Source organism: Vigna umbellata, chromosome 11 (genome assembly GCF_029865625.1).
Source record: "Vigna umbellata cultivar VRB3 chromosome 11, Vumbellata_1.0, whole genome shotgun sequence".
NCBI classification, from domain to species: Eukaryota; Viridiplantae; Streptophyta; class Magnoliopsida; order Fabales; family Fabaceae; genus Vigna; species Vigna umbellata.
The window spans coordinates 6,418,248-6,439,830 of NC_142175.1; the positions used below are offsets into that span (position 1 = coordinate 6,418,248).

Genomic DNA, 21,583 nt, shown 5'->3' on the forward strand with positions numbered 1-21,583 from the left:
TAGTTGATATTTTATTTTTAGATTTTAGTTTTATTTTCGTAATATTGTAAGTATCTCCACTATTTAAAGTTTTCAATTATCAATGAATAGTAAGACTCAATTTCAGAAAAATATCAGAGTGCATATATTGTGAGATTTTCTCATCAATTTCTAATATCCTAAATACAATAATTTATTAATTGCGACTAAAGACGTGACAAAATTTTACTAAAGTGCTAAAATATATATCATTAAAACATTTCATTCTCAAAATCACTATAGTAATGTAAAAGTAATTTAAATTGAAAGATAATTATAACTTAATCCATAATTATTCAAAATCCATAATAGACTAAATAAAGTTTGACTTAATATCATATTTGGTCTCTATGTTCGTCAACTTTGTTAAATGTGAGACTTATTTTTTTTCGAATGTTCAATGTAATCCCTAAATTTATAATTTATGTTCAATTTGATCTTTTTTGCCGACGACGTCTAAATTGTTAACGGCTAAATGTCGACATGACCAATAAGTGAATTATCGACCTTATTGACTGACGTGATTACTTAAACAGATATTTACGTGTTTTTGAATTTTGAAAGTGATTTTCTGAAATTTAATCGAACATTGGCATGACATTAATTAGGAGCAATGTTTTTTACCTTTTTTTCCTGTAAGGTAACAGCAAAGCCAAGGAAAGACAATAAGTAATTGTCCGTACTGAAAATTGTGAAGTTTAAATACTTCATTAGTGCAGTGTGTTCCCCAGAATTTAGAGTTTCAGTTCTTCAAATTTTAAGCAGAGTGTTTGGGTGTTTTGGGAGGTTTTCACTCACAACATAAACGTACTTCTCTATTTTCAGTTCCTAAAAGCATGAACTTTTGTTTGGTGTCTTGCAAACGGGAAACCAAACATACATCCTGTCGTGGACTTAACAATGTTGTAATCATAAAAAATGACTCACTCCCTTCAAATAAACCTGAATTGTAAGGGTTCCAACCGTTTCTTCTGCAAGTTTGATGTTTGTTTTTAAGTGAATTTGATGAAAGTCTGATTAAACCACCACCGCCACTCTGATATAGAGCATCAAAAGCTTTGTGAAAATGGTGATTCCTCTTCTTCTTCAATTTCCTTTTGAACACTGTCGACAAGATTCAGTCAAAAATGAATTTCACTCAGTATACACATTAGAGATAGTATTGGACATCTACATTACTATTTATAATATATATAAATTGGTACAAATATCACCTTACATTACAGAGTTGAGTGAATAAAAAGTTCAGACTTTTCAAAATGGTATCTAAGGTTATAGATAAATATAAATCTCACCACAGAAATAGTTTTAAATCCATTTTCAAAAAGATAATCACAGAATGGGAAGTATATAGTTTCCTGGAATACAATATTTCTAAAAAAAAGGGTAAAAATTAAAATATGTAGTAACAGATAGCAGAGCAATAGTTTGAAGCATGACATAATTCAGTTATGGTTCAGCTGTAACGCTAGGATGATGATCTCTGTGACTTTTATAGTTATTACCTATACCTGTGAAAAATAGTTTTTCATGGTTAGATGTTGATGATGTAAGTGAAAGAAGTAGAATTACCTTCTCATCATCCATGCTCGTTAAACCCATCTATGGTCAATGTTTATCCCACGGACATGGCAGATTTTAGGCCAAATTTGACGGTCCTTTTTGTGGCATAGTTGTTTCAACAAGGGACATTTATATATCATTAATTTTATTAGAGAGAGAGGAAGCTTTTCTCCGGCAATATTCTCCAGCCTTTGACACCTTTCAATGTTTAATTCTTGGAGTGATGTGAGATGGAGAAGGCCCTTGCAATCCAACGTTTCCAGACTAGACAAATCACGTAGATGCAGAGACACAAGGGAGGGAGGTAGCAAACTCTCCTTTGGGAAGGATTTGATGCCATCACATGGACCCCACACTTGGAGAGAGGTAACCATGTCCATGCATACCCATGCTTGGTTGCTCAGTAGTTTCACACAATTTTTAATAAAAACTGTTCTCAAGTTAGGTGGCATACCTCCTCCAGGGAATGACTCAATTTGTTGACAGTTGGATATGTGAAGATATTCCATCTTTGGGAACACAGTTTCCATCTGATTGGGTAACGACTTCAACTTGTCACAATCATAAACAATGAGACGAGTCAAATTGGGCATACGCAATCCTTCTTCCGGGAATGATACAAAGTTGGGGCAACGACCAATGCAAAAATAATTCAGACTCTTCAACGACTCTGACCCCAAGACCAAAAGTGACTCCATATTTTCACAGTCTTGGATTTCAAGCTTTATGAGATTTGGAAAGTTAATCAGTGGGAGAGACTTCAGGGAATCACAACTATTAATTATACTTAGTGACTCCAGTAATTCGTGTTTGTGTTGCACCGGAAATTTCAGCTTGTTTAAACCACTGATATACAGACTTTTCAGCGATGCAGGAAGACGATCACCTGGAAACGATATGGCTGTGGAACAATCCTTCAAACTTAAATATTGGAGGCAGGTAGGTTGGATGTTAGTGATGGCCTCCATCATGAGCTCTACCATTGGCCTTCCTTGTATCATTAAATTTTTTACCAAAAGAGGAAACTCATGAAACGCTACTTTGTTACAGTTACGTATATCTAACGTTCGAAGGGTGGGAGCCATTGGGACAGAAGAGACCAGAAGCTCACAATTTGTAATGCTGAGTGTTTCCAAAGCAGGAAGATGATCTGGCAAACCTCCCCTTAGTTTGGGGCACCTTTCTATATACAGATTTTCGAGCACAGGAAAAGCTTCTGAATCAAAAGCATTCCACACCTCCCAACAAGGCATATCAGAAATCCATAAATATTGAAGGGATGGAAAGGGCGTCACAGATGAACAATCATCCTTCTTATAAAAGCCTGCATCAATAGTCTTTACCGAATTCATGTTTGAAATAACAAGGTTACTGAGAGACGGTAATTGCCCAAGTGAAGGAAGCATGCGACAGTTGTTACAATGTTGTAAACGTAGTCTAGTTATATTTTGATAAGAAAAATTTCCCATCCATTCTGGAAATCTTGTTCCTCTATAACCGTTAATTACAAGCGATTTCAGGTCTTGGTGAGGTTGTAACTTGCCGAGTACATCTAATTCAACTTGGAAGTCGATGATATCATCGTTACCTTCAGACCATATAAAAGATAAATGTGTAATGTGCTTCTTATCCATTATCCTGGCCTCTAGTGCTTCTTCACCTTTGGTAACATTCTCTAATTTCTTAATAGAAAACGAACCATGGAGATTTGGAAGTCCTCCCAGTTCTTTGATGCTATTCTCTTTATGCTTGCCCACAACATAACAATCCAAGACATGTAATTGATTTAGTTTCCCCATTCTTTTAGGCATTTCTTTTATGGAAGTATTAAAAATTTCAAGATGACGCAAGTTTACTAGATTTTGAATGTCTCTAGGTAACTCAGTCAGATTAAAGCAAGAACCCAACTTCAAAGTTTGTAGATTGTACAGATTACACAATGACTCTGGCAGCATTTCTATAGATGTACCACTGAGATTTAAGTAACGCAAATGTATCAATTCACCGATTGAATCAGGCAGAACAAGCTCACTTTGGTAGTCACCAAATTTTAAAACTCTCAAGTACTTAAGCATCGACACTATAATACGTGGTGCCTTTTCGTTGTTGAATGGAGAATCTTCACAATTGATCTGCAAGAAAGTTCTTGGAAATTTGGCTGTCTCAAAAACTTCAATATCGGAGACTGGATCAGTGAATCTTCCAAAAGACAAATGACGAGTCTTTCTATGAATTTTGGTTTCTTTTCCAAGTTCAATTGCTCTGAAATAGAATTCCCCGCCAAGGAATGTTGCTAGATCATGCATGAGGTCATGCATTATAAAATAATTACTCGAAGGCCGAAGAGTTGAACATTGAAAAAAGGATCTTGAAACCAAATCATCAAAATACTCCTCACCAACTTCTTCTAAAGTCTTTTCTTTTCTTTCTGCTTTTAAAAGATCTTCGGCCATCCACAGCAGGATCAGTTCATCCTTTTGAAATTCGTAATCCTTGGGGTACAGTGAGCAATATACAAAACACCGTTTTAAATGTGGAGGGAGATGATTATAACTTAGTCTGAGTGCTGGAATAATTTTACACTGACTTTCAGGAAGTTTCCAAATGTCACTTTCAAGTACATTAATCCAATCCCTAAGAGCGTGCTTTCTTCTCAACATTCCTCCAAGTGACTGTGCAGCCAAAGGCAACCCATTACACTTTTTAACAATCTCCTTTCCAATCTTTTCTAGAGTTCCTCTATTTTCACTATCTTCTGAGAGAGGAAATGCATGATTTGCAAACACCAACCAACAATCTTCATTCGACAATTGGTTTAGATGATATACTTTAACAACATTAAAAGGGACTACAGCCGCTACACTTTCGTTGCGGGTTGTCACGAGAACTTTACTTCCCCTAATCCCACTTAAAAATGGTTTTGTAAGACTATTCCAACTATCAAAGTCCTCAATCCAAACATCATCCAAAACAATGAAGAATCTTTTACCTTTCAGCTTGTCCATCAATTCAAGTTGAAGTAGATTTAGATCATTCAAATTACAAGACATCTTGGTAATTTCCTCTACCATAGTTTTTGTGACCTTCACAGTATCAAATATATCAGAAACACAAACCCATATCTTTAAATCAAATATCTGCTTCAATTTTCCATCGTTGTACACAGATCGGGCCAAAGTGGTTTTCCCAACCCCACCCATGCCTACAATAGGGATCACGGACACTTCTTCACCATCAGTGTTATCCTCCAATACCATCTTCATTATGGCCTCCTTGTCTTTATCCCTGCCGTACATACCATATCTGTCTTCCAAAGATGTAGGCTGATCTTTCCATGGCTGGTTGCTTTCCACTGGAATCTCCTTCAAATTAAGACTCTCCTTTTGTTTTAAAATGTCATCTAATCTTTCAGCTATGTCTTCCAATTTATTAATACTAACAATCCTTTTCCTATTGAAAATGTGAGAAAAGGAATTGCTTACCTCCTTTTGAGTAGCAGCTTTGGTAGAAACTTCGTCAAGTAAGTCATCAACCTCATAGACAATATCTCTGAGAACATCGAGCCATTTTTTGACATTGGAGTCTGTGATTTGTCGATTCTCAGCATCAGCAAGCACAACTCTAAGGACTATCAGCTGGTTCTCCACCTTTTGAAGCAACTTGTCATGCTTCTTTCCACGGATCAGGCTGACAAGCTCAGGGGAAGCTAGCCTGTCAAAAAGAACGTCGAGGAAAGCAGAGAGAAGAGCACCACCTACCACGGCTAATGCCATGATCTCAGGAACGAACAAATGATGATCAGAGTAGAAACGCAAAGGAAATGAACTAGGCGCAAAAGTTGGGTTGGTCCTTGATAAGGTGGACTTTTACGAGGAGAAACACTCTTCAGTTTAACTCTTAGCTCAACGTAGTGGTGCTGAATATTTTATCTTTTCTAAAAGACAAGGCTCTTCATTGGATGATTTTCTAAAGACTCTTCTTTTTGTTCCCCACTAGTGGGTTAAAGCTAAGATGATGTACCTAACCATGATGAGGAACTAAATTGACATAAAGTTACTGGATTCCAATTTTTCCATTTTGCAAAGAAGTCCTAAAAGTATTTTATACGGTTAAAGACATAAAAAGTTGATAAGACAAAATACGATTCCAAGATGTATGATTCATGTAGTTTTGTTTTTAGTGTTTGAAAAAAATTATGAAACAGAGTAATTTGTTTGTAATTAGTAGATTGTCATGTATCTGCACACTTTGTCTTCCACATATCATATTCCCCAAAATTGATTGGGAAGTTGATGAAGTATGTGATTCGTTGTTGTTTGTCGGAATAACCAGATCTAGATTCCCTCCTCGCCATTTCCTCATCTTCCAGTCAGTATTCAAGTTCAATCTATAAGTGATCTATTCCTGAAAATAATATTGAAATTAGAACTAATAAACAAAAAAGAAAAAATGAAATAAATATCTAATTTTCAAAAATACAATGAACATTTCATATAATTTAACTAAACGATTTATAATCTCATAGTAAAGAGAGAAAATGAATGAGAGGAGATAATAAAATTTGATGTTATTAGGATGAATTGACATTCCATCTTAATTTTTACATTTGTAATTAATAATAATAACTTGTTCATAAAATTTTCGTCACTTTACTAGTATCATATTAGCAATCACTATAAGAAATTATAGACTAAGAGTCGGTCAAAAAATCAACACAAAAGACAAAACTTGGACGCTAGCTATGATTAGCATTCGGGTTTGTGTCAGTCAAATAAATAAACCCTCCGTCACGACGTTTGGATTTGTTCCAAATAGCTGACACAAGTGTCAACTAAACCCACGCTAAGATTGATGTTGTACATTTAAGTTATAAAATTTAAATATTTATTAACAAGTAGTTGTTAGAAATAAATTTTAAGTGTAGTTCAATATCACAAAATTGATTTATAAGTAAGATTTACACATATTTATATATACTGAATTAATTTTATTTCTAATTGACCTGAGATTTTCAATAAAGTGTCACAAGACTTAATATATTCTAAATGAAATATCAAGAACTTTCTTCGAGATATTATTTTGTTGGTTTTAACTGAGTTTTCTGTTTTATGGGAAGATTGAGAAAGAATACCTAAAAAGGTTAAACTCGTTGTAATTTGAATATACTTGTATTTCTTAGAAAAGATTAAACTTGTAATATTTGGAGAGATCGATACTCATTATAACATAAAGAAGTTGATTATCGTGTTAGTCACGTGTGCTGTTTAGTGAATTTTTAAAGTAGGTGACTAAAGATATTTGAGGATACTGAGGGCAGTGTAAAAGTTAGAGACAGATGTTGGACCTTAGTGAAGGCCATAAAGTTTTTTTAGCATTGCAGTACAAAGCAAATCACCTTGAGAAAAACTTCTCAAAGATATTAGTCCACATTACAACATTCTCAAATAGAAAACAAAGATTTTGAAGGAGAAGGAGTGGATATGGAACCCAGCATAAAACCCATTTTGTTTTTAGAAATCAAAACCATTTGAAATGAACAAGACCATGAATATTGCTTCCACTACAGGCGTGATAAAAACATACCTAGGTGCTTCACTAGGATGAATGTAAAAAGGTATGAATGAACTGAGGTTCGGATCTCATAGAATAATTTCTAGACTTCCTAAGTATTGGAGTTGTGTCCGACATGATGAATAAAAAGGGACAGAGCTCAAGGAAAGCTCTAATACCATAAGAGGAAACAGACTTAAAGAAAGAAAGGTAAAGAAGAAATTTTTGAATCCACTTTCTGTTATTTTTGATTCAATAACAGTAAAATATACATACAAATAAAAGATGACCAGATAAGGATTACGAGAAAACACTACAAACTTGTCCTGTATAGCTCACTGTTGATTTGTGTCATCTACTGTTACTCTTTCTATTATGCCTTATTCATTTCGTATGTCTATTGTGGCCTAATTTTTCACCAATTTTTCCCTTTCCTCATTAGAACTTGATCATGGCTATAAAAACTTGCTAGTCCAAAGTCACTCAAACGAGCATTGAAGTCCTTATCAACAAGAATATTGCTAGATTTCACATCTCTACGGATCAGCTCTCGTCTCCCACACTTCATGAAGATACAACAGCCCTGCAGCTATTTGAGAATTTTGAATCTCTGGTCTCAATCCAAAGCAAGTATTTGTTGAAAGGATACAATCAAGGCTTGGAAAGTAGTGATAAATTTGGAATAGATCATTCTTGTGCTTGAGCCATCTTGAAGGGTGACCATACTCTTGTATCTCAATCTTCCTAAGCTTTCAATCTCACCTGCAAATTCCCTCATTCCTTGAGCTGAAGTTCTCGTATCTTTCTCTTAACACCAACCTAACTTCCTGTGCTAGGTAACACACTTTTCTACACAGAACCAAACCCTCCAATCCAAGTAGCTGGCACTTCAACTTTATGTGGCTTTTGTGCTCTCAATGAATATTGGTTTCTCATTTTAGGTGTAAAGTGTAACGCTTTATTGAATAGTAAGGAGATATTCTTCTGTAGGAGGGGCAGCATGCAACGTTACAATGGTCTGAAATTGATTCCTGTGAATTCTGGTTCAATGTTTCTGTGAAATCTTCCCACGTGGAAGGAGAACTTTTCAATGCCCCTGTGAAGCAAAGATCTTAGTTTTTTATGGTTTTCACGAGATGCCCATTTTTCCAACTACTTCTATTTATTCCACCCAACCAACTATAATGTGATATCCTCTCTAACACCAATTTTTTCAACCTTCTATCACACAATTATCTCACATAATCCATCTAGTTCTTGAAGCCTTTTGTATGGAGACAATGGATAGAAAACGTCCAAGAAAGTTAGACTTAAACGCACCCCTTTTGTCAACAAGGCGTCTTGGTTGTTCAGTTGTTGGAGATTCATCTTGCTCATCATATTCAGTATGTGCAATCCAAAATACAAGTGAAAGAGTTCCATTTTCATGGGAGAAAGCACCAGGTAAGCCAAAAGTGACCGAGAGGAATTGCAGCACTCAAGATGGTGGCACGCCACGCCTAAGACTACCCCCTAGTCATTGGCTTCTTTCAAGAAAAGCATCTGAAACTGATGTTGATGATGCTAACGATGCATTTCATGATCAAGGAGATGGTAGTTGTGTAGGAAATGACAACAGGGATGATATTTTCTCAGATGCTATGGATGTTTTCTCTCTATCAGAGGCATTAGATTATGTGCAAAAGAAATCAGAGAATGTTCATAATGAAAAAAATGAAGGGTTGAGGTTAAAGCTTGCAGAGTGTAATGGATACCAATCTCCAACCTACATGATCAATCGCTTTCTTCCTGATGCAACTGCTTTGGCTGCATCATCTGCTTTACATTTTTCTAGGAACTTTGAAGACAAAGATTGTGATACTTGTGGAAGTTATCCAGAGTGTTATATGAGGCATTCGTATGCTTCTTCTCCAAAGGGTTGTGGGTTTGAATTTCTGTTCCCATGGCGTTTGAAGCATAAGCTTTGTGCTATTGAAAGACCTGTGTTGCCATGCTCCAGTAATTTGCACAAACATCAACGTAGCTCAAAACAGAAGAAGCCTGGTTCATCAACTTATATTCCTTGTACAAACGTGAAAGAAGATATTTGATGGGTAGAGCTACTAGTTCTTTCATTTTTTCATTTTTATTTCATACAAATCTTTATATATATATGTGTATAAAATATATATACCATGTGTTATGTTAGCTACTGAAATAATAATACTGATAATGTGCATTTATGTGTGACAAAAGATCGATTCAATGTGATAGAAATTATCTTTTTCCAGAAAAAATAACTTATTCGGGTTGAATTCGTTTCATCTAGCTATTATTTAGGCGCGGTAGCAGAAAATATTTAAATTTAAATAATTTATTTTTTTAGTGAATGCTTTTGTTTTACTTCGAAGCTTTTGACATTACTAGGTTTGTGATTTGAGCATTGTAATTCAACTCATTACCAAAAGAAATCGTATTTTGTAAAATGTTTAATATGTAGATTTTGTATAAAGATTCAAAAAAGAAGTAAAGATTTTTTCGTAAAATTTCACACCATATTTGTAACAAAAATGAATAAATAAGAAAAACTCTCGTCATTATGTTTTCGTATAAATAATATACGGAACATTAAACAAATGTATAAAAGTATAGACGGAAATAAACATTTTAAATTACAACTGACGCTATACAGGCCATTTTACAGTAGATATTAAATTTATAATATTATCTTTATTTTAGTTTAACTGTTATATAAAAAAACAATATAAATAGGTCGTTTAAATATAAAATGAAGGTGATAAATTGTGGTTACAATTCAAACATTGTGAAAATGCCTTGAACAGAGGAAATCGAAAATTTAATGATGATGGTTTTAATTTGGATAATGGTTTTCATAGATTTTGTTTACTAGTTTCTCCTTTATTCTTGGCAATTTATTTGGACTATTGTACATATTTGAGTCTAAGTTAGTTTTGATACCACTTGTTAAGTTTATAAAGGAAGGAGTTCATTGAGAAGACGCAATATCAATAAGATTTAAGTCCAACGACATAAGGGATTGACATCATTCTCTATTCAAAATCTTAAGATAATGGATTAATAGGTCTTCACCTTTATATGGTGCTTCACTTTCTCGTTTCTATTCAACGTGGGACTTAGACTCACACTTAGATTTCCAACAGTAATTATGTCAATTCATCTTCATCTACATTTTCTTCATTTCATTTTTCTTTTTACTGCATGTCATTCCATCTTCATACATAAAATCACAATTAACGATATTAGGATTGTTAACCCATGTGATAGTAAGTCTGAGCTACTAAGACACATATTTTTACACCTAACATAGTAAGTTCAACTGCTTATTGTGTTAGGTCTCCTAGCATATAAAAGAACACATTTTTTATATCACCCATAACTATGCCAGAATAACCATCTTTTAGGCCCGTCATAGAATGTGTTGCATGCAATATAGTGTTTGTGTTATAGGGAATATTTTCACTATCTGTTTCTAAGAAGATCCACACCAAAGATAACTACATTAAACAATCTCTTGGGATTTGAACTAAAGCTAGTTTCTCTACCAACTACCTTGACTCAAACATATTTCAACTCTGGTCTTATTGTCTGCCTAATATAATGTGTCCATTTACTATGATTTGAAATAAAAAGATATGTAACCTAGGAAGATAAGTACTACTAGTTATCAAGGATGTTGTATGAAGAAGATAAGAGCAATTCATGTTGCATGAATCACATTCAATGATTTTCAATGATCAAGCTTGATAGATTGTAGAAAAAGAAGAGGAAGATATTCAAAATGAGTTCAAGCTACTCAATAGCTAATAAAAAAGATTATAATAATTATTTTCATCTAGATATTAATCATTTTTAGACACTTTTTAAAGAAAAAGATATAAAGACAAAGTCATTATTTGCAAGTATTGAAATCTTTTCCAAATATTTTTATGCCTAAAAGCTTTTATAAGAACATAATTTGTGTTCAACCTTTAATAAAATAGTATAGGGAATGCTTAACATTGTAAACATTAAAAGACATATACCCTTCTTTAGTGAGTGAAACCTATGAATTGTTGATCATAAAAGTATTTTCTCTATCATAAGCTAGGAGTGACTTCTTGTTTAAAGAATGCTCAAGTTAAGCAAGGAGTGATTTTTTGTTAAAATAATACTTAGCCAAAATTGTAGCACCCCGATTTCTGAGATGTCACGGTTTATTAAAAATCGGTAAAATTAGAAATGTATCATAGCGCGGAAACATACTTAAAAAACGCCTTATCCAATTACATTATTTCGAGTAATAAAATAACGAAGGAAATACTTTAATTATATTGTCTTAACTTGTAAAACAAAATAGCTTTAAATGAATCCCAAGGTTATTCCTCATCCTCTCTCGAGTCCATCACGCCTCTAGAACATCTATAGTATTATCTGCTCACGTATAACACATTATACGATTATCGTCGATAATTTCATTCACAAACACAAACATGTATAGGGTGAGCTACCAATAAAACAATTATAATCAACAAGATACATACATATTGATTATATCAACCATAATAAAAAACACAAGATACATATCTTCTTATTATATCAACCATTATAAAAAAAATACAGGATACATACCTTGATGGCAACTCCTTTAGGGATTTGCTATCCAAAGAAGTATCAACTTAGACTAAGACTAAGAAAGGAAAGTGAATAAAGACTTTCGACAAAAGCTCTTTCCTTATCTAAGTCTTAGATGAATTTTCTTTACTAAACACATTTATATTGTTTTGTAGGTCACCAATAAAGGTTGGAAACCATGCCTATGCCTCCTAGGAGGCTTGCCAAGCTAAAGAGAGCAAATGAGGCAAAGAAGGGTGAAATTTAAGTGCTTTCCGAATTGAAGACGACAGCTTTCAGATTGGGAAAAGCTAGCCAAAGTGCCTTCTGGATTCGCCAGCGCTCAGCGGCAAAGAAGGGTGAAATTTAAGTGCTTTCATCAAACACATAGTGTTCACCTCCGTTTTCCTTCTTCAATTCATTCTGTTGCGTCACTTTGAGTCGTGGAACTGCTTGAGCTTGGAGCTGCTTCCATCATACCTTCTGTTTATACCAGCCATAGTCAAACACACAAAAAGATACATACCTTCTGATTATATACCAACCATAATAAAAAACCCCATACATAGTAGTAATAACAATAGGATTCCTAATCCTCTAACATAAACAATTCAATTATACTAAATTACTTGATCCTCGATCCCCAATCCTTGAACTTCGATCACTGATCCTTGATCTCTAGCCCTTGATGTTAACACTAACATCTCACACATAGATCCTTGGTTTATCCACTCATTAGCACACATGCTAACTACTTACTATAACCATTATAGTAACACCACTATCAACGTAACATAACCTAGAGCATCTCAAGTACCATAATCATCATCATAGATACACCACCATCATGATTATCCTAGTCATGAACAACACCATGAGCATCATCCTACCATAATACCATAGTGGAAAAAGTCTATCTCACACCTGTACCCTATCTCATCGATTGTAACCGCTCCTACAGCCCATTTGTAGCCTCTCCTACAGATCATCTCCTTTCAATGCACACAAGGAAAAAGGAAGCACATATTCGTAGATAGAACCAAGATTTACAAGGTACAACAACTAGACTTATCCTCCACTCTCATGCTCATCAATCACACACTCAGGTACATCTCAACACTCACTTATGCTTCATTCTCAACCATAAGTGAAACTAACCCTAAACATAACCACTAACCTCAATCTCTGATTATCATTATGTTCCACAACACCTCGAGCTTGGTTCACGTCCATTCTTTATCAAATTCACCATTTTCACCAAAATGCATTGTGATAATCGATTATCACTTAAGATAATCAATTTTCTCAGTGAAATTTACCCAAAAACATCCTGCAGGAAGGGATAATCAATTATCATCCTAGATAATCGATTATTCTTGAAATCACACTCAAAACCAAGGCACAGATAATCGATTATAACTAATGACAATCAATTGTTGTCGAATCGAAACACATCTTGGACAAGATTCAAGCATTCAAACATACATACATTAACCCTAGATCACGTGTAAACATAGTTAACACATCATACATGCATTCAAGCATTTCATACCCATGCAAATATACTCAAACACATATATAATACATCACTTGAATCATCCAGATCCAATCATTAACATGTTATACCCCTAATAATAGGGTGCAAAATAGTCTCCGATAAAAGTACCAAATAGGGTTCTCAATCAGCAAAACTAACTAGACGTAATGCTTAGAAATGAGAACCAAGAAGATGAAAATTCTCCAAAACAAAGCTGCTATGAGGCTGTTTTCTCCCAAACTAGACCTCTGATTGACAATCTTAATGATCAAAATGATGAACCATACATGTGGAACCCACGATCCATCGGTGAACAACTTCACAATGACGAAAACACTAGTGCAGGTTTTATGAAATGCTCCAAAATAGAGCTTCTGATGCGCGACTATTTTTTCCCCCAAATAGACCTCCAATTGACGATCTGAACGGTCAGAATGAAGAACCATATGTTTGGAACCTACTGTTCAAAGCGCAGCCCGATCCAACGGTGAATAGCTTGACAACGATAAAAACACCAGTGGAGGCTTTAAGTTATGCGAGAATGACTTCTTCTCTTCCTTTCTCTCTCACTTGGCTTTTTTCTATTTTCAAATGACTCTAATGTGCCCTACTAATTTGACCCATCTCCATTAAAACAAAGTAATACTTAATGGTCCATATTATTTGGCCTATTATTCACATAAGAATGGACCCAATAACCCAACACTTACAACATATATTTGTATGGAAACCTCCAAGCATAATAATTTTGTTCTCCCTTAGCATCAAACCCTTTGTTGGGATAACCCAAAAAAACATACATAATACATTCATATGTAAAAATCATCACAAATATTACATAAACCCTATGTCCATTCATACACAAGCTCTTACCCAATAATAACCTCAGATAATCATAATCATATACACATGTATCAAAACAAGGATTATCAATCAAGATAATCAAGAATACATATAACATACAACCGTAAACAAACAAATGTAAGTTTCACCATACCTTGGTCAATCATAAGGCTTTATCTACAACCCTAAAACACCACAAATCTTCTGTTACACTAAGAGTTTCCTGTCACTCTCTCTCATCTTCTCCCAAAACGGCAATCTCTTTTCTTCCTCTGTTTTTCTCTCTTTGATTTAGACTTTCTAGGGTTTCTAAACAAAAAACCACCCTCTTTCTCTAGAGCCTTGGATTAGCCTTCCTCGCCAAGTAGAAGCTTTGCCCACATCGCGACACCACCCCCTAACGCAGCGAAAACACCTCCTCACATCGCCAAACCACCCTCGTAAGCAAAAAGGAGCTCAAGAACGTGAGAAACAATGGCTCAAGAAAGAGGGAGACAAAGATTAGGGTGGGGGAGAATGGAGAGAAATTGGGAGTGAAAGTTGGGGGGAAGCTTTCGCAAGGAGAGAATTGGGGAAAATGGAAGAGGGAAATCCCAAATTATGATTTCATTAAGTGCATGCCTATTCCAAAGCAAAAGTCTTCAGTAAATTCGCTGCCCATTACTGAAGGGCATAAGCCCTCGGTAATCACCATCTCACATGACCGTCAGTAAAGCCTTCAGTATATCAACTTTACCGACGGCCCAAAGGCCTTCGATAATAATCTTTCGGTAATTAGCACATTTTCTCACTTATAATAATACATTTTATTCTAATTTATTATAATGAATCTATCAATAATATATATTATTGTTATCTAGCCATAATATCTAATTATAGATAATAATATCTCAACATATCATTTAAAATATCTACAATATCTAATTATAATATCTCTTTTAAATATTTAAACCCACCAAAGTTATATCTCCTATTTTCTTCGATCTTACAAAAATTGACTATGATTTTAAAGAATGCTAAATTTTTAGTCAGAAGTGGTTACATGTAATTGAGAAACATAAAATTGATGCACAAACTTCAAAGAATGATGATGGACACTTTTTTTAATTTTTTTCCTTTTTATATTCATTTGTTCTCGTATATATCTTCTAAACTTTCTAATAATTTTAAACTTAAAGTAGATGAATATGTATTTGATATTGATCTTACCAGGATCTTAGCATAGATTTGTGGACAAGTGTCAAGATCCTAACAATGGCTTGAATGTTCTTGATGACCAAAATTGAATCCCTTACTGTTATGAGTGGGGAGATCCACTTATGAAAGACTATCTCACACTTAAATCAGTGAGAGAGTTAAGATTTTTATGAATATAGTAAGATGATTATGAAGTATGTATTCCTTGGAAATATTAATTGTATTTATAGGATCATCATAGGTAATGGGCCTATGTTTCCATTGGAATAATACTTACATCAAGCATATAATAATAAATAGTTAAATATGTTTTTAGTTCCTTAACTTTTAATGAAAATTAGAATTAATCTCTCTTCAAATTTAACCAATTTAGTTGTCATATTTAGAACTGCGTGAATTTATTCTAAAATGAAGAGACTTAATTGAACTTATTAGATCATACTCTTTAATATATCTATTGAGTGAAATAAAATCATGATAAAACTATATTTTAATAATGACTTAAAAGTATTTTCAGTCCCTAAATTTATAACAATAATTTAATATTTTTTTCTCTATTTATTTTATACGCAATTGTATCATGTTAGTACGACATTATTTTAAAATATCTGAACCAAAGTTTTCTTAACGTAACTCAACGTCAACTTTGTTTCCCTCAAATAATTATTTTATACGATTTATCCATTTTCATAATTTGTTTTCCTCAATAATTAAAAACAAATGCACCAAAATATTGTTTTTGCCAGTTGAAGCTCATCGATTTATGATATATCATTTGATTAATGATATATTACAAATCAAAAAATTAATGTTTGAGAAAATTCGAACTAACTATAATAACTCACATATATATATATATATATATATATATATTTTGATGAAGTCTTTACCAAAGTATATGTACGAGTTTTACGGAAGAGTTGCAAGAATATTAGAGTGGTCCACCTAAATTGGTAGAAAAGATAGATGAAGAAAAACCGAGAAGGAACAAGACAAATAAAAACAATACAAAAGAGAATTCTTATAAAGGTTAAACGGCAAGGAAAAAGAACACAAAAAAAAACTCTCCTTCATTCTATGCCACATGTTGGCTATCAATATTTGTCAGGGAAACGTATTTCTTACGTTACTTTGTAAAGGTTTTTGAGAAACCAAAAAGAGAGTTTTTGAAAAATATAACTTCATTTCTGGATGGTATAGTGTACTATCCCATCGGTAAGATATGCAATAAGTCATTGCCAACAAAACACGATATATTAGCTAAATGGTTTTCTACATTAAATTATAAGTTAAACAGGTAAAATGGGCTTCTGAGTATTGGATTATAATTGGATCAACGCAAACATTAATGTTATTGGGTCAAATCAATTTAAGATCCACAAAATACCTAAAAATATAAGGGTAAACTACATAGGTAAGGAATTGAGTTTTGATAACTAATTGTGAATTAAGTTCATTAAGTAAAATCTGACTTAAATGTCAGAGTGCCTTTAGTAGGTACCCACTTCAGTTTGGACTCGAAGAAGTTGGATCAAGTGATTCAGAAGTAAGAAAAAGAAGAAGGTGATAACAGAAAGGTGTGTCTCTCGACCCTACTCATTTGTATACTTAAAAAATTTCTATATGAAAGAATTGTTGAGTGAATTATCAAAAAAACTCATTTGTATACTGAAAAAATTTCTATATAAAGGAATTGTTGAGTGAATTGTCAAAAAAACTATAGAGTTGGTATATTTCCCAACATAATGCATCATTTTGTGATTTATAAAACTACAATGCACATGCATGACCTATTAGATCTGGAGAGAGAAAGAACACAACTTCTGTGTTTCGAGAGAAGGCAGAGAGAAAAAGGAGAAATCACCTATGCTAGGGTTCACAGACAACTGCACACCACAAGCCAGAGAATGGCACACACACTGGAACAACGAAGAACAAGACAAAGGGAAAATAGAAGCACACACGCAAGGTACTGAAACTGAAATTTTCTTATTAGTCTACTGTGTAAGATTAACAACAATTTATATGAACAATATAAACTGATTCTGGTTTTGTTTACTTTCTAACACACCTCCCTAAACAAAACCCTAATCTCAACGAAAAATCACATTTTCTGAAGAAAGACACCTCCTTTCACCGATTGAATTGGTGAAACTCCTTCCTGCTTCAATCTGAACAATTTTTACCGATTGAAATCGGCAAAAACACTTCCTTTTCAGCATACGAAACGTTTTTCACCGATTAAACATGCGAAAAACCCTTTCTCTGAGCTCATATCCTTCATGCGATGAAAACCCTAGGTTTTCGAAACCCCTTTCAACCGATCTTTACCGATCTCAACTTTTACCACCCTGATCTGCTTTCTAAGGGTTAGAAAGCGTTCTCCTTTAAGTGCTTTGGTCAATATATCTGCGATTTGGTCTTCGGATATGCAATAAACGACCTCTAACTTCCCTTTGCTCACTTGTTCTCTAATATAATGAAACCTGGTTTCTATATGTTTGCTTATCCCATGAGAAGCAAGATGCTTAGCTAGATTAATGGCCGACTTGCTATCAACAAGTAGTCTCATCTTTCCATCTAAACCAACCTTCAGGCTTTTCATCAATGAACTTAGCCAGGCTGCTTGACAAGGGGCTTCACAGGAAGCAATATATTCTGCCTCACAGGATGATAAAGCCACTACGGGTTCCTTTGTCGAAGTCCATGAAATTGGTGCTCCTCCAAGGAAGAAAACGTACCTAGTTGTACTCTTCCTGTCACATTTATCCCCACATCAATCTACATCTGAATAAGATGTAAGTTGTACCTCTTTTCCTGGTTCTCGTCTAGGCAATAGTATTTCATATGTGTCAACACCCAATTTCGTCCGGGTAAGTAAATTTTTAAAAATAGCAAAAAATAAGATAATAATAATTAATGGTGAGTAAAAGGGATAAAATATTTAATACAATATTTTTGAAATGTTAGTTTAATATAGTAATAATTTGAATTAATATTATGCTAATAATTATAAACAACAATTAAAATAGTATATTTACATAATTTGTTGCATCAGTTGCTTTTAAAGAGGAAAATATGATTTTATGATAATAATGATAATCAATGTTTTGAATATTATTTAATTTATTTTCTGGCAACCATGACTATTTCTTGCCCTATTTTGTTTTATTGTCATTTAATTCACATTTAAGGCAATTCTTTCCCTATTTTGTTTTATTGTCAATTAATTCACAATTAAGGCAAGGTTTCCATAATATCACGATGTGTGTATATAAATACACACTCTGCCATAGAAAAAAGGGGGGGAAAAAAATAGAGAGAGACACTATGAAATAATGGAGATAGAAAAGGTATGAGAGAGTATAGAGAAAAGTAAATTATCACGCTAGAGGAACTCTGCCAACAGAAATTACCAAGGAAGAATTAGAGAGTATTGAAAGCTGAAAAGGTACGTCATCTTCACACCCTCTTTTTTTTTTTCTTTTTGTTGCAATTTGAAGGTTTTTTCTAAAGGTTTTATTTTTTATACACAAATGACGTTCTTTTAAAAATCATGATTTTTGAAGTATAGATACACGTCGACATATGATCAGTTTCTTTCTTTTTTTTTTTCCACCGTTCATAAAAATAAAAAATACAAAATCTTTAAAATAAAAAAATATCAATCTTGTTAAACCAAATCTTTTTTCGTGTTCACTTTTCAAAAATCCAAATCAATCTATAATATTTTTTAAACAAACTCACAAACCTTTTTCTAGATAAAGAACTACGTGATCCCTGATTGTCCATTAAATGGATGTACGTAGGACCAAGGTCAATTTTGTCGGGTTCATAAAACAAAAAATTTTTTTTTGTCTCTTAATAGTTTCTTTATCTTATTTTTTTAGGGAAAATTAAACACTAAAAAAACCACATCAACCTTTTTACATTTAATTAAAGGTACTGCCTTTAGGCAGGCGCGATAGGGTGCTAACACCTTCCTTACGCGTAACCGATTCCCGAACCTAAAAATCTACTTTTCGCAGACCATACCTTATTTTTTTGGTTTTCCATAGTTTTTCCATAATAAATTATGGTGGCGACTCCACAAATCTTTTTTTTCTCAAACCTGTTTGTTTTTTCGGGTCGCTGTCCCGTCGCGATCTCGGTTGTGACAATATGTATGTGTACCTTTCAAATACCTTAGGATGCGCTTAGCAGCATTCAAATGAGAAATTCTCACTGCATGTACCTACTTATAACACCCACACTGTAGCTGAGATCAGGCCTAGTATTACATAGATACCTTAGGTTCCCAGCCATCTTCCTATAATCTGTAGGGTCTACTCCTTCTTCTTCATGATATTTCTCCAGCCTCAAACCCACTTCTACTGGACTATTTGCAGAATTGCAATTGAGCATGTTAAATTTCTTTAACATGTCCAATGCATATCTTGACTGATGCATCACAATTCCACCATCAGTCTTAGTAAACTCAATCCCAAGAAAATAACTCAACCTTCCCAAATCACTTATTTCAAATTCCTTTAACATTTGGATTTTGAAATTAGAGATTTTCTCCTCACTACTTCCTGTGATTAACAGGTCATCCACATATAAGCACACTATCAACTTTCCTGCTTTGTCATTGTGTTGACAGCACTATACATACAACCCATGTTGAGAGACACATTTCTCAAACCCAATGTTGCTCATAAACCCATTTATCCTCTGATTCTAGGCCCTTGGAGCCTGCTTAAGCCCATACAGAGCCTTCTTCAGCTTATACACCTTGTTTGGATGCTTTTTGACCTCAAACCCCTGAGGTTGAACAACATACATTTTTTCCTCTAGGTTGTCATTTAAGAATGCAGACTTTACATCCAATTAATGCAAAGTCCAGTGAAATTGTGTTGCCAAGGAGACTACCAATCTAATTGTCTCTATTCTAGCCACAGGTGCAAAAACTTCTCCGTAGTCTTTTCCAGCTTGTTGTAGGAATCATTTGGCCACTAATATGGCCTTGTGCCTAATCACAACACCTTGTGGATTTATCTTTGACTTATAAATCCACTTTAGTGTTATTGGCTTCTTGTTGGGAGGCAACTCTATCAATACCCAAGTTTGGTTTTTCTCAATGGAGTCTATCTCTTCCTGCATAGCCTTATACCACCTTTCATCTCTCATAGCCTGGTCAAATTCAATAGGTTCAGGTTCTACTATTGAAGCATAATGAATGAAATTACCTTCTGATGTAATTGTTGCATCATAAGACAGGTTATAATCTCTCAGATGTGTTGGCAGCTGAGTAAGAAAAACACAACTTTTGTGTTTAGAGAGAAGACAGAGAGAAAAAGGAGATATCGCCTTTGCTAAGATTCACAGATAACCGCACACCACAAGCCAGTGAATGGCACACACACTGGAACAACGAAGAACAAGACAGAGAGAAAACAAAAGCATACACGCAAGGTACTGAAACTGAAATTTTTTAATTAGTCTACTATGTAAGATTTACAACAATTTATATGAAAAGTATAAATTGATTCTGGTTTTGTTTACTTTCTAACATGACCGTATAAAATTCCATAATTAGTTAAACTATTACCAAACCTATATAACCTTATCTTTAAATTCTATGGATAGAATTTAACAAGGGACCAGACAATTGTGAACTTCAATTCATGTTTATAAAATTGTATTTCTAAAATATTAAAGCACCTAAACATGTAAAATAAGAGGTTAAAGTGAATACATACTTATGAATACGTATGATATAGTAAAGAACCATGTCATAATATTAGAATAACAAAACAAATTGGAAAAACAACCATGTCAACCTTAAGCAAACAACCTAGTGGGAAAACAAATTGGTTCCATTTACACCACTGATTATATTTTTAATCACTCATACATTAATTATTGCATTTGCTCACACAAATAACATAGATTATAAATTAAACTAAAGAATTTAGCTTACGAGTGGATTTGACCGATATTAACTAACTGCACTTATAGGATGTACACCACATTAAAAATTCAATATAAGCTGGAAGTGTTATATTAAATAAAAATAACTTATATAAAAGATATATAAACAAGAAAGCCCACCAAGTCTTTTATATCTATTTATTAATGATTCATCAAATAAGATTACTCGATACGTAAACTCTTATCTTCTCTCATACATTTTCCTTCTCTTGTTGACTTGTGCGTAGAAAGGTAGCTTGAAAATCAAATCCAGTTGACTAGTATTTTCTTTTTGAACATTTTAAATTTATT

The 21,583-nt window shown here is 33.7% G+C and overlaps 2 protein-coding genes across 2 annotated transcripts; one reads left to right on the forward strand and one right to left on the reverse strand.

Annotated features, from left to right (window-relative positions):
• Nucleotides 1-741: 741 nt before the first annotated feature.
• LOC148190845 (putative disease resistance RPP13-like protein 1) lies at nucleotides 742-5,491 on the reverse strand. Its single transcript, XM_088102266.1, has 2 exons — nucleotides 1,591-5,491; nucleotides 742-1,122 (listed from the first exon to the last, which is right to left on the reverse strand). The coding sequence occupies exon 1, from the start codon at nucleotides 5,352-5,354 to the stop codon at nucleotides 1,611-1,613; it is 3,744 nt and encodes a 1,247-aa protein (XP_087958392.1). The 5' UTR covers nucleotides 5,355-5,491; the 3' UTR covers nucleotides 742-1,122; nucleotides 1,591-1,610.
• Nucleotides 5,492-8,344: 2,853 nt separating this feature from the next.
• LOC124820797 (uncharacterized) lies at nucleotides 8,345-9,322 on the forward strand. The gene has a single exon (XM_047292563.2). It carries the CDS (start codon nucleotides 8,403-8,405, stop codon nucleotides 9,219-9,221), a length of 819 nt encoding a protein of 272 aa, XP_047148519.2. The 5' UTR covers nucleotides 8,345-8,402; the 3' UTR covers nucleotides 9,222-9,322.
• The last annotated feature ends 12,261 nt before the right edge of the window (nucleotides 9,323-21,583 follow it).

Bases quoted from the DNA above. Each gene is read 5' to 3' on its own strand.
- LOC148190845 (XM_088102266.1), bottom strand. From the start codon at position 5,354: ATGGCATTAGCCGTGGTAGGTGGTGCTCTTCTCTCTGCTTTCCTCGAC.
- LOC124820797 (XM_047292563.2), top strand. From the start codon at position 8,403: ATGGAGACAATGGATAGAAAACGTCCAAGAAAGTTAGACTTAAACGCA.